Raw genomic sequence first — 13961 nt, 5'->3', positions numbered from 1 at the left:
ATTATCTGTGATTCATTTCAAATTTTTTTAACTCTAAAGAAAATTCGAACGACACTTTATTATCATGTTTCCACTTACATTATGAAATAAGGAATACAGAGGTAAAACTTTTTTATCGTTAAATTTGGACATATGATTAAAATAAAAATGAAGCTAATGCTAAGCAAACAGCTACAAATAAATACAAAACAAAAAGCGCGATTTCACTTTTAGAATTGGTTGCAAATATTTAAGTTGATCTACATCAAAATAGCTCGGAACTTGCAGTAATCATAATTTTCATTTGTTATCTTTCTGAAATGCCAGTAGAGAATCAGTATATACTCTGTTAAAATTTTCAAATAATGAATATAACAAGGAACATGACAGATACACTCTCAACAATGAAAAACGAATAAAATAAATTTATTATAAATCTCGACTATATCACATGTATATATATGTACATTTTTCTGTTGAAAGAAACATATTTCAACTGTCATCCTCGTATACATATTACAGGCGACTAAATGAACGAAATAAATGACGACTACAAATAACACTTCAAAAAAATATACAAAAGTTTCGTATCGCGTTTTAACGTGCGTTGGTTATCAGAAACAAAAACACCTTTGATGGAATATACAGTATAAGTTATGTAAAACCGAAATTTTAGAGGCCTAAAATTTGTGACAAGATCCCTTCTTTCCGAGTAACTTTTTTGCCCAATCTCGGTTTCGGCATATTTTTATTACCCTTGTTTTTGCATCCCTCATAAGAAGGACACTTAAAACAGTCTTGGCAATTCATTTAGTTACACGTATAATTCCGTTCTACAGGATAAAGTATGTTTTAAATTAGAAATATATATTTTAGTGAGAACTTAAGCTGAATTAACAGTGATAAAAGCTTATTACATAGCATCAAAATGGAATCTGTGTGCCTCCTGAAGTTTTTCAATTTTATCCTCTCTCCTTTCTTTCCAATATAGTCCAAAAATTATGGCAATTATCAGAGCGCAAGTTGCAGTCAATGCAGCAACGCTCAATAGGATCAGTTTACTGGGTGTTACAAATAACTGAACTTTCCATCTAGAAGGTTCAGAGATTGGCGTCGGAATCACGACCATCTGGGAATTGGGAATAATTTGTGTCCATTCTCGGGACTTGTTGCTCAACCCTATTGTGAGGGTATCAATAAAATTTGGAGTGCGACCCAACCCAAACGTTGAGTATGGCAAATTGAGGGAGAAGTGTGCGCTCTGCGGTAATTGTGCCGCTACTGCCATGCGCATACTTCCATCCTGTGTCGTCGTTTTGTAAGCGATCGATGGGCCTGGTAGATTTGTGCCATAGGTTCGTTTCTTCTTGCCAAGTGTTCCAGGCGTGATGGGATACAGGCTGTTCGATAACCCAGTCAAAACCATGACTTTAACAAAATTAGCATCGTAGTCCAAGCTATTTTTGAACGCCAGAGTTCGGTATTCATTTCCCTCTTGCTCTACCAAAATCACGTCCAATATGCCATCTTGATAAAAATCATAGAAGACAGCCATAACTGTTTTGTTGTTCAAGGGATTCAGAGCTGTCCATTGTACAGAAAATTTTCGACTAAACTCTTTACAGTTTGTGCAAGGTACGTTCTCAAGCAAGAATGTTCTGGGCTCAGATTCTGAGGCAACTGTCAAAGTTGCCAGTAAATCTGGGTACCCATCCATGTTGAAATCGCCGCCTCTCAGAGTTATTGTATCCGTGTAACGCCGCCCATTAGGTTTACAGAAACCCCAGTCAATGTTGTCAGGATCTTTGAAATCTACTTGTAAATTGTGCCACCCATTTGAGTGTATCATAATAGTGCTGTTCTTGCATGCGGCATCATAACATGCGGGTAGAATCAGGTCCATTTTGCCAGTGAGCTCGACGTCCAAGAATAAAGATTGACCAACGACGGCGAAATTATGCGGCAAGCTGATGTTTTGATGAAGAGTGAAGTTTTCCTCGCTTCCCAGCCAAATTTCAAATCCATTCTCCGTTGTTATAAATAAATCAGGCATAAAATCGCCATTGTAATCTAGAAACGCGTTGGAATGTGGTTTTCTTATGAGCGCAAAGTTATCCCCATTTTTAGATTGCATTTTTACAACTGCTGGTGAAGTTCTATTCTTATTGAATATCCAAAATGTTCTTGTTTGATTTGCATCAAGTCCAAACAAATCAATAATCATGTCTTGGTTGTAATCGATTGCTAATGGCTGTCCAAACATCACAATTACTGGATTCGACTCAGGTGTACAATTCAACTGCCCGTTTCTGCCCCACAAAATGTGTCCGTAGGTTAGACCGTCCTTTATCGTTGTTACGAAAACATCCATAAATGCGTCACCATCAAAATCCCCAGGCACAATGCTGGTCACTGAATTATTAAAGGTACACTTTAAGCCTACCCCAGGCCTCAGAAGAGGCTCTTGCTCGGCTGCCAGCATAATTTCAACGGATTTACCATCCGTGTCGATCACAAATACATCCGTCAATTCGTCAGAGTTGAAATCGCCAAACGCTGCAGGCATCTTGTCCAAAATTTTTCCATATACCGTTGATGTTATGTCGCTGCATCGTGCGATAATTAGAAAATTCGAGATGAGGTAAACAAATAAAATTGCCTTGCCCATTTCGATAGCTTTACATAGTCTGCAATGAAAAAAATATACGCAGTAATGAGTCATCTGCTTATTTAATTTCTTTTCAGTTTGTGGTTTCTTGGCCCAACTAAGCTATTTACATTTTACTGTAATTCTGTCAATTGTATGTCACAAGTTTTACTTGCTATGCGAAGCATATGTAAGTATCAAGGAGGCAGGTAATGAATTATGTTTACTCGATAAACATAAAACACATTTTTATCAGAGGTTAGAACTTCTTGATATTTTACTTATTCTCACCTAGTGGAGATGTCAAGATGTTGTACTTCTTTATTTCTGAAGATCAAAGACGATTGATTGAATTTTGTTGCAAACAGGAATACAGCTGTCCCTTGTATTTCCTTATTCAAGCATACAATATTCTATAAACGGGTACTGCATAGTTCTTAAATGGACTTTTGTCATACTCAATTGTCAAAATAACACACCCAGGTACATGTAATCGAAACAGCCGTCCGGAAAATGATCTATGCATGCATGTACGTCTTTTTCTATCTCGTTGGTTTTGAAGGACATGTATAGTTTAAAACAGTTTCGGCGTTGCCACTACAGCACAATTTAACTAAATCTAGTGCTTTTTTTATAACGAAAATAGGGGATTGCCTGCAGTGTTCTGAATTCTATGAGTCATCTTGTATCTCTTTTACACTATCAAGTCGACCATTGGCTCTCTCTCTCTCTGTCCTACAGAGTTCTTGCGCATCAGTCTGCGCAACTTCAGCACTGGGCTGTATTCTGTGTGGTTGCATTAGTGTATTGTATTTCCCGGTGGTAAATGAAAACTGAGAAGTGCACGAAACTGAACGAGAATTGCGGTACGCTTTGTATCAAAACATGAATGACCAAGAAACTCAGTGAATTGTTAATGAGACACACATGTAAGAACAACTAGTAGCAACATGGCATCTGCACAGGACAGTAAGTTATCGCCTAGACTCTGTATATTCACTAATTTTGCCGTTTGGTTTACTCACAGTTTTTAGGTTAGAGTACACAAACGACTTATTATTCAACTGTGTACGGTGATTTCACGGTTTTATTTGTCACAAAACACTGATTAATCCTAGTATTTGTTTCTCCGAAATCATTTAGACTAAATTTACAGATGGAGATTTCCACGCGAAACCGATTTTATTTGTGTATTGCAAACATAACCACAATATCATTCGAATTGGATGACAAAGGCGATTGATACGACTTTACCAAGCTTTTATTTTTAACTGTATTCCAAATTGGACTGATGTTTCGAGAATCTTTATATTTTCCAGGTTCAAGCCGTAGTTATAGACAACCATTTCTCCTTTCAGTTTTTTTACTCACACATATTTTGGAAACAAAATTTTTAAATCTCTAATTTTCACACACCAACAAGTTTTTCTTGTATTTCTAAAGCATTGCCAATCATCACTGCAGAGAATCAATGTATCTATGTAAGAAATTAAACATGATAATCATTGGAGACATGCTTGAAAGTACAATTTATTTTTGGAGATACTTGCCGAGCTTACTTAAATGGATTGCTGTTCTTGCATGGAAGTCTCCAGAGATGATTATTCCTCAACTATTAATAAATTATTGCAATCGTAGGGATGAAAGTAAAACGTGTTCCGTACGATACATGGAGCACAAGAGAGCAGCTATGCTTGGCTGCAAGCGTATTGTATTCTGGGGAGAATGTTCAGAATTGGAAGGCCGTGTCCGAATCATTGGAGCCGTTTGCTGAAAAAGAAGCATTGCGACCACCTGATTGGTTTTCTCAAAAGTCTTGTGCCGTTCAATATTCACACTTGTTGGAAACAGCGGATACTCCGAAAAGGAAAAAAAGGGAGAGCGGAGAAACGCAAGCTGAATCCATAGTGAATAGATTAACACAGGAAAGAATTGCGGAACTGAAACAAATTCTTGCGTTTCAAAGAGACGAATATCAACAGCTCAAAGCGGAAGTAAACCTTTTAAAATGCGGCCCCTTATCCGACGATAAGCTGCAGAAAATGTGGCAAGTCATCGAACAAGAAGAGCGGGAACAGGAGCAAAAAGTCAGAGCGTACGCCGCATGGCTAACCAAACGACAACAGAAGCAAGAATCTATGATAACACCGCCACCACCTGTACAACGAAAAGCGGTAGACAGTGTGATGGAAAACCACGATGCTTCTGTATCGGAGTCATCGAATAATGACGAGGATGAAAAGAAACGAGGGGGCAGATCGCCGCTCCTGACAAGCTTATTAAAGTCCACCAGCCCAACGACTCAAGTACAAACACCACCGACGCCAACAAAAGCTAGCTCCCCTACCATAGCCAGTCTCCTAGTTTCGAGTCCAAAGGTCCCGAGTTCCCAGCTAGATCGTGGTCTGGCACAAAACGTTTCTTCCCAATTGCAGCAGTTGGTCTCTACCGCAATAGCAAACGCGCCACCCGAAAGACCTTCAGCTGGTGCGCCAACGCTTTCTATGCTTTTGGAATTGCCGGCAAATCCACAGCGAGGACCGTTACCAAACTTGCAACCGTCCTCTACGGTAACAACGCAGCTTAGTATGCCTCCCGAAATTCATTCTTCTCTACCAACCAACGCACCGTCAACATCCGAAGGCGTTTTGCAAGTAATCAATCCTCCACCGCCGGTATCTGTATCTAAGAATATCCCGGTAACAGAGAGTATGGTACAGATAATAGACCATATAGACGAAGTTATTGGGAAGGATATAATGGCCGACGTTATTGACAAAGACGAAATAAACGAAATCATTGGAGATATTGAGGAGCTGATCAAAGAGGAGATCACTTCAAGCCCAAGAACGAACGAGACTCCACCCACGGCCACTGTTGTGGAACCATTGACTGTACAAACGGTTCAAGAAACTGTCTCAAAGCGTCCCGAACCTCGCCCGAAACCTCGTCCAGAACCTCGTAACGTCGATGAGCCAGTATCATTGTCGGATTCACCTGAAAGTGAACTAGCAATAGAAGATATCGATTCAAGCACGTCAAATATCGCAGAAATCATTGGAACTGTAGCTGTAGAATCTACGGAGTCGAAAATAATGGTCACTTGCCAATCGCCGAAGGTTGAGGAGAAAACCAAATCAGAGGCTGGGGATGCGGATGAGGAAAACATGGGTAACGAATCGTTAGCAGAGGAACTTCGGAATTCCCCTTATGAAGGAGACGATACTACCGAAGAAGTGGAGTTGAGTCCCAAAAGCGAAGGTAAAGAGTCTGAAAGCAACGAAAACACGCCGACGGACACAAAAGGGTCGGAAGACCGGAATATGGAGAAGAGTGCCACACCGGAGGTGACGGAAGACGAGATAAAGGAAGAAACTGACCTCATCGAAGCTGAGAAGGATACAACAAGCGACAGTACAAGTGATGAGAAAGAGCCTGTTCAGGAATCGGAGATTAAACAAGAACCGCAAATAGATCAACTGGAAATGGATCTTGCTGAGATAACCGGGGACCCACAAGACAAATCGGCTGAGGCAGCGCCCGCCAGTGTATCGTCCGAAACTTCAAATGACGGAGCTAGTGCAGAGGAAGCGGAGAAATCTCAGGACATAAGTCTGATTTTAGAAGATGATGAAAGTTCGCAAGGGTCGCAAAACAAGGACAAAACACCTCCGCAAGAACAGGTATCAGATATGGTGGACACTTTCGAGTCGTGTCCTGAGGAATCCACCGTTTCAACCGAGGAGGAACCTGATGTGGTGGTAAAAGTCACCGAGAACGTGCCAATCGTCATGGACGAATCAACAACTGAGTCCAAGGACAATGTTTCGGAAGAAATGGAAAAGGAAGAAGACAAGAAGGAGAGCTTTAAAGACTCTATCGACGTGATAGTTCATCAAGTCAACGACAAGGAGGCAGAGGTAGGCGGCGTATCAGGGACTGACCCAAATCCTCCTGCTATACCGGAAGCTGTGGAGGTTGTGAAAGAAGAAGCAGCAGATGTTCCGGAGCCCACGAAGACCGAAGAGTCAACATTGAAAGAGGAGGCAGAGAAAACGGTTATTGAGAAAACTATGGAAGCAGAAGAACAAAACAAAATTAAAGTCGAAATTGATGCAGAATCTGTTACGGAGAAGAACGACGAGGTGGCAAGAGACAATGAAATGCCAGAGGATAAACCGGAAATAAAAGAAACCTTGGAACCTGAACCAGATGTCAAAAAAGAGCCGGTCACTGGAATCGCAGACGATGGAGACCTTGACGAGGAGGAATCTTCGTTGAGTAAATTGAGTGGTGGTCGCACCATGAAAACCTACTCCAAGAGGCCGGTTGTTACAATAGACAGTGAACCAGAGAATGAAGGAAGTGGGGAGGGCGCCGATTACCGTGCTTGGAAGAAAGCTGTTATGTTGGTATTTAATAGACTGGTCACACACAAATATGCGTCTGTATTTCTGAGGCCCATCACGGAAGATCAAGCGCCGGGTTATCATTCGGTCATTTTCCGTCCTATGGATTTGTCAACCATTAAAAAGAACATTGACAATGGAACCATCAGGTCTACAATGCACTTCCAGCGAGACGTTATGCTGATGTTCCAAAACGCCATTATGTACAACAAACAAGATACATTTGTCTACAAAATGGCTGTTTCCATGCAAGAAGAATGCTTGCAACACATGCAGGTGTGTTTACAAAAATATTGTATTAACCTGTTTTTGGTATTAGTCAAAGCTTAAGGGGATATAGATATATACGAGCAGACAGCTGCAAAAGCAGGTAAATTTTGGGGATTTATATCTCTACAATTCTCTATTCTCAACATTCGAGTTTTGTTTCTTTATTGAATAAAAAAAATGATCAACAATGAGTGAAAAATCGAATCTCAACTTCAAATGGTCGCCATTTTGCCGGAAAAAAAAATTTCGAAGGGTGTTGCGATGTTGTCAAGTTTAATGTGGAATGATGCATAACTATGCGAAGTAATTGAGAGTACGAGTTACCTATATTATGCTATTCCAGAAGAGAGAAAATACTTAGAATCAAAAGAAAGTTTCAAAAGAGGATTTGTTCTTTAAAATCAGTACGTGTCGTACAGCATTCCAATCAACGGCGATAAATTCAATTCCAGATGTAAATATTCAGTTTAAACAAATATCTTGCAAAGTCTCTTCTCGGTCAAAAATAAGAAAATGACTTATCTTTACAACTGACAAATATTGAATAGACTAATGCTTGGCAGTCAGCCATAACACTCAACACGGTAGTATATCTGTGCATGTATCTCTGACTTGGATTTGGCACGGGAGTAACCCACGCCATGAATCATTTTTATTTGAAGCCTGGAAACTTGAGATCACTGATTTAGTGCTTTATTTTGCCTTTCGACAGATATTAGTACAAGTCACCGGCGAGGGACCGTTTAGAAGAGAAACAAGAACAGCTGCTAGCAGTAGTAGCGATTTTGGCGATTCGTCTGCAAAACCGCAGCGAAAAAGAAGTCACATAACTCCTAGCCCACATGACTCTGACAGTGCACGCACTAAGAAACGAAGAAAATCGGAGAACGATTAATACGTTCAAACAGTCAAGTGCCGATCTGTTGCTTGATAATATTTCACGTATATCGTGTTGAAATTCCTTTCACCAACTTGTGGACAAAGTTGATAGCTTGCGGCCGATTGAAGGTACAAAAACATTATCGGGAAAATTGCACTGTCCACAGTATTGCAAGGTGTTAAAGTGTAATACGCCTCATGGACAATATGTCACAGCTGTATATACCATAATATAGAAGAATTATCTCCACAACTTGTGTTACATTTTTTATTGATTCATAATATTCTGATATCAGCCGTCGAAAAAGGATTTTTCCTCATTAATATGAACCATGGATATTTCAATTATTTCAATACTTGTGAAAATTATGAAAGCGTACTTACATTGATTCGAGTTCTGGCCAACGATTTTCGTGATTTTTTCTATTGCATCGAATGCTTCTAAAACGGAACGAGGTAATTGTGAAGTGAAGAAATTCCATCTCTACATATCGAACACCCTTCATAGTTTTGTGACCACAAATGTCACAATTCATGAAGCAGTGAAAAAAAAAAGAATCAACAGAAATTATTCTTGAATACTGATTTTGGCAGACTATAAGATGATTCTAGGACATGTCAAAATTCACAAGTTTCTCTTACTAATGACTGAAAACCGAAAATAAAGTTTCTACAGTAGCGAACAATTGTTTAATAAATATATTCTGAGATATGGGTGACCATGCTAGAGGAGATTGTAAAAAGGCAATCTGCAGCTCCGAAGAAGAAGAACTTCAACAGGGGGTCTACAACAACTTTGTACGTGTCGCTCCTATCACGTATGCAATGATGGCGCACTTAAACATCAATGAGAAGAGATTTCCCGTACCAGGAACATCCGGAGAAGCAGTAAGTTTGTTTTTCAAATAATCAAACTGTAGCAATTACAACTTTAGTTTCTTACTTTCAATTCCTCCAAATCGATTTTTCGTACATGAAATTTGTCATTAGCTATAGAAATCTGTAATGATCGTTCATCAGAGTTATTGTCAAAGCCAGCACTGCCAATGCCACCAACAGCCGACGATACTGACCGTCAATTTTGGGCCGAAGACGAATTGAGCGGTTCCGAGTCAAGGCTGCGTTTGGTTTGCAAGCAGAGGAGGAGACGCAGTGTGGCATACAGAAATCGAGTTGCTATTCGTAAAAGGAGCAGATCTCTTCTTCGTCAATCATCCAGCTCCAACTCTGATCCGGGCATTCGTATGAAAATTATGTCACCGATCAGTCACGGTGGTAAATTTCATGCTATTACAGATGTATTGATGAAGCATGCAAACTCCAGGGTATTGATGTCATTCAAAGAATTGTTTCCTAATTCGATACTTGGTGAAAAGAGAAAGGAAATTTGTAGTTCAATTTCTCTTTACACAGTGAAAGTTGAAAACTAATCATGGCCGAAATTCCGTGATGACGTCATATTTTGAAACGACTGTTTGAAACTTCTAGCACATAGAAGACGGAGATGCAATCAAGAGCAAGGTTCACCCTTGACTAAAAAATCCAGAGAACTAAGCAATCGTCCAACCGTTAAGGCTTCCGCGTCAAGACCACCTTTTGATGTAAAAGTCATCGGTTGTAATTTAGCATCTGGATTACACTGTCCAAATTCTAGAAGACAAATAAAAACCCCGGGCACTTCGGTATTGCGAATTAAATCCAGAAGACGCAAAAGTCAAACACAGTCATCTTGTCCTCATGGTAATAACGTACCTCGAACAACCGAGTTGATAGATAATGATGAATACAAGGAGCAAAAATTTTGCCCACCGTCAAAATCGAAGCGCAAGTAAAATTTTAGAAATCTTGACAGTGAAAAGTTGAGAAAAAGCCTAAACTGTGATTAATGGTAAATTTAGAAGAACAAAAAAAAAAAAAAATTGTAAAATATGGAACCGCAAGTGACGATGAGAACGCAATCTTATTGCATACTTGTAACAAACGATTGTCAAAAAAAATTCCATTTGCTAAATGTCGCTCTGTGACAGATTATTGGAAATATGTAACGTGTATTTTCATTCTTGAAATCGAAATTCAAAACTATCTACTTTAATTTACGTTACCGACGATCGATACATTAGATTCTATTCTCCATCTTGACTGTATCCGTTAAGCACACCTGAACGACTGTCAGTATTCGTGATTATTATAACCACGGCTTGCCAATTGTCGGTATTTAATGCCATTAAGTGTGATTATACCGAAGAATATTTTATTATACTAAATGTCCAACAACCTCCAATATTCTGAGATTTTTTAATTAGTTCTAGAATGGCTGGTGGGATAAAAAATAAGCTTCGCAATTTATCGTTAGTACTGAGAAATCCAGCTCGGAAGTGAGATAAAGCTGATTAAGAACCCATCAGCACGATTGCAGAGATACGAGACTGTTGCGACAGCTTACTTCTGACTTTTAATTAACGCCTTTTCATTTTCCAACGGGGCGCGAACTTTATTCCGACCGAAGTCAGCTCGTAAAATAAATTAATGTCTGAAGATTTTTGCACTGGCTTATACATATTTATACAGTTTTATAATATGTTTATTCATTTATACGTTTTTGATGAGTAGATTTGTATCACGAAATAATTACGGTAATATGGTGTAATAGAATGCGTTTTGAGAATAGTAATAAAAAAAGTGCTTAATACAGGAGAATGATGAATACAAGTGAAGATTCAGGGAAAAAAATTTAAAAAAAGAAGGTAAAACCGTAAGGTGATATTATGGAGCTACCTTTTATGACGGGGAGAAAAAATATTAACTTCCTGCAGTCTGCCTGAACCCCATTAGGTGCCTATTGCCTGTTCATCTATCGAATTCGAAAACAGTGTTTGTAAGAAAACGAGGCGATCTCGAATATATGAAGCGCCGCTGGGATGAAATTGACGAAAATTATGTGGAATATACTAAACTTTATACATTGTAATAATGGGATATATAATTGGCCAAAAGTGCGGCGATACACCTTACTTTAAACGAAATATTTGAAAAAGCGTTCATAATACTTTCAGAACTTGAGGAAGTTGGTTAATCCAAAATAGATATACTTTTTATTAATTTTATCACGAGATGATCGTACAATGAGCCTTTATCAAATCATCACAGTCTTAAGCTGCGAAGCTACCTTTGAAAATACAGAAATATATAGAGAAAAGCTTAGATATCGATGCTTCATTTCAAAATGCTTTAAAATTGTTGAAAATCTGGTAGATTCGTTCGATTTTACTTAACTGTCGTTCATTTCACTCACGAAGACTATTTTCGTTAAATTCGCAAAAACACTTTTTTTTTATTATGTTGGCATCGTTGACTACTTAATTTTATAACATTGTATTTTGATATTTATTACGACCAATAAAATATGTAAATATTGAATTGACTGCTGAAAAAAAAGAAAATGTGTGTCAGTGATTTTGTAGAAAATAGTCTTTTGAATAAAATGAGCGGTTATAAAGTGAATAGGAACGAACTGTTAGTTTGAAAAAAAAGGTCGATACCTTTCGATACGTAGAATCGATACCTAAGCTTTTGTTTGTAATTCGAATGTCTTCTATTTCTGTATATTTTTTGCAAACAACTTCGCAGCTCACAAATGTAGTGATTAATTTCTTCCCGAATTCGTTATAATTTTTTTACTTCCTCCTTTTAATCGATGAAAGTTAATTACTTGTGAAAGGTTATATTGTAAGATCAAACTTGCAGCGATGCTGTAACGAGTGAAGTTTGTGTAACAAAGCTGCCCAACTTATATCGCCGATCTTATTACCATCAGGCCTACCTACATAATTAAAACTAGAGGAAATATGGTGTACCCTAGGTATATAATTAGTACATTTCGCGATATGGGGTCGGTTGATGGGTATATTTACTCCGCGTAAAGGTATATAAAGGCACCTTTTGCTTGTTGAAAACTTCCCAGTGACGTCATAAACTCCGTATACATATATCAACGAGATATTTTAATATGGCGGAGATTAATTTTCTCCCGGCGAAACCTAACCTAGTCTTAAGTCTTCCCGCAGCTGTGAGTTTATCTCGTTACAACTATACGCGGCTGCTGTTGTTGCTATCACGAAATAAATCAACAACTACTGCACAGCTTTGTATACATCCGCGTAATTTCACACCCTTATACTTATGGAATACGTTTCCCATGCCCGTGTCTATGCCGCTAATTACGTCGGAGTATTCGACTAATGGCATAGAGACAGCTGCGCTCTCTCGCACGAAACACAAGAGAAAATTCCAATTGCGGTCACACCTTACAGTCCTGAACTGTATTCAATTTTTCCCGGAACCGAAAGATATTTTTCTACGCGGCACTAACTGAAAATTATTTTTTTACATCTGTGAGCAGAAAGTTTTCTTTGATAATGGTATACTTGATACTATATTTTTTTCTGTTACTATGTAACGACAATTTTGTGTTGGTGTAGCGATCAACTGATGTTAGGATCTTGTTTGACTGAAAATATGTGAAAAATTGAATGAACAGATTTAATGTTCTAATAAATCAAAAATTGTAATCACTTCAAACAGTAACTTGTGCTATTTTTTTTTGTAATTCAAACAATATTTAAACAGTTATTATTATCACTGTAATCATTTTACTAGAATTTTTAAATAATCATAATAACTGAAACTACTCTCATCAGTGCGCATTTGCCTTTGTCAATTTTTTGTTACACATTTCCGAAACCAGTTCAATAAGATTCAAATAGATGAATTTTATGTTCATAGGATCAACTTCAAACTCGGACGTGATCATGAGTCAGCCTTAGTTGAGCAACGACGTCAGACGATCATTCAGGGAATTTCAGCGGAAACTAGAATTCTGTAAGTACAAGAACCGGCAATTTAAATATCTTGTCGTTAGTTTGAAGGAGAGTAGACATTTTTCATAGCTCTGTTATTATTCGATATTTTAGGTCAATCGATTTCTCGGCTATACTGATTTTTCTATACAGAACAAAAATCTGCTTATGTAATGCGATTGAGAGTTTAATCAGAACATAAAAGATCTCATTCTAACAAAAAAAAAAAAATATGCTTTCGAATTATTTTGTACGTAGGATATGTATATACATACATATCGCAGCTTGCGACTCTTGCACTTTCATGGAATTAATATTTCGTTTGATAACGCATAGTACAAACGGTAATCTTTTAAGCAGGCAAACAACGTGATTTATAGATTGGATATTATCAGTGCGTCGGTGACCTGCGCAATCACTTGCAGCAACAGTGTGATAAGTCTAGGTATAACATGCAGGTGTTGTAAAAATGTAAAAATATTCGTCAAATATTGTAATCCACGTATGATAAAGGTATAAACAGCGATTCATATGACAGAAGAATTTTCAATAAATTATAAAAAAAATAGGTCAAATTTTGACCCGAAGAAAAATGAACACTTTTGTAGTATTTTTTTTTGTTTTTTTTTATTTTGTTCAAACACATATTGATGCCGAGAGAAATCTTCTGTGCCAATAACGATGATGTACAGGGATTTGGGGTGTTCTTTCATCACAGTATATTACACGGTACGAAACATTCACCGACATTTCGTTAAGCCATATTGTCGTCTAGGATAATTTTCACTCAGCTAACCCTGCTGGGTGTAATTAATTTGAAAGCAATTTGTACACATAATCTAAGCAGCGAAGTGCAGATGCTAATTAACTAATTACACCATGGAATTAAGTCATTTACCACGTAGCCAATTTCCGGCGCAT

The 13961-nt window shown here is 38.1% G+C and overlaps 3 protein-coding genes across 6 annotated transcripts in view; 2 read left to right on the top strand and 1 right to left on the bottom strand.

Annotated features, from left to right (window-relative positions):
• Positions 1 to 389: 389 nt before the first annotated feature.
• LOC124187149 (T-cell immunomodulatory protein) lies at positions 390 to 3227 on the bottom strand. 2 transcript variants are annotated; one of them, XM_046579438.1, is made up of 2 exons: positions 3106 to 3227; positions 390 to 2666 (listed from the first exon to the last, which is right to left on the bottom strand). In XM_046579438.1, exons 1-2 carry the CDS (start codon positions 3150 to 3152, stop codon positions 893 to 895), a joined length of 1821 nt encoding a protein of 606 aa, XP_046435394.1. In that variant the 5' UTR covers positions 3153 to 3227; the 3' UTR covers positions 390 to 892. The 2 variants fall into 2 exon arrangements, with proteins under 2 accessions (XP_046435394.1, XP_046435395.1); XM_046579439.1 differs by having other exon boundaries at positions 2918 to 3182.
• A 152-nt stretch (positions 3228 to 3379) lies between these two features.
• Positions 3380 to 8437, top strand: LOC124187147 (bromodomain-containing protein 8-like). The gene is made up of 3 exons (XM_046579437.1): positions 3380 to 3595; positions 4265 to 7311; positions 8018 to 8437. Exons 1-3 carry the CDS (start codon positions 3577 to 3579, stop codon positions 8198 to 8200), a joined length of 3249 nt encoding a protein of 1082 aa, XP_046435393.1. The 5' UTR covers positions 3380 to 3576; the 3' UTR covers positions 8201 to 8437.
• Positions 8438 to 8895: 458 nt separating this feature from the next.
• The window catches only part of LOC124187151, an 86145-nt gene continuing 81079 nt past the window's right edge, over positions 8896 to 13961 (top strand). Inside the window, exons 1-4 of one of the 3 annotated variants that reach the window (XM_046579445.1) lie at positions 8896 to 9072; positions 9219 to 9459; positions 9673 to 9924; positions 12967 to 13062. In XM_046579445.1, coding sequence (XP_046435401.1) covers positions 8896 to 9072; positions 9219 to 9459; positions 9673 to 9924; positions 12967 to 13007 — 711 coding nt within the window. In that variant the 3' untranslated portion in view covers positions 13008 to 13062. Of the gene's footprint in view, positions 9073 to 9218; positions 9460 to 9672; positions 11439 to 12966; positions 13063 to 13961 lie in introns of those variants that run through there. The other 2 variants (XM_046579444.1, XR_006871778.1) reach the window with 2 other exon arrangements.

This window comes from Neodiprion fabricii, chromosome 7, assembly GCF_021155785.1.
Source record: "Neodiprion fabricii isolate iyNeoFabr1 chromosome 7, iyNeoFabr1.1, whole genome shotgun sequence".
NCBI classification, from domain to species: Eukaryota; Metazoa; Arthropoda; class Insecta; order Hymenoptera; family Diprionidae; genus Neodiprion; species Neodiprion fabricii.
Note: the sequence above shows the minus strand (reverse complement) of the source record. Positions and strands in the feature narration are given on the sequence as shown.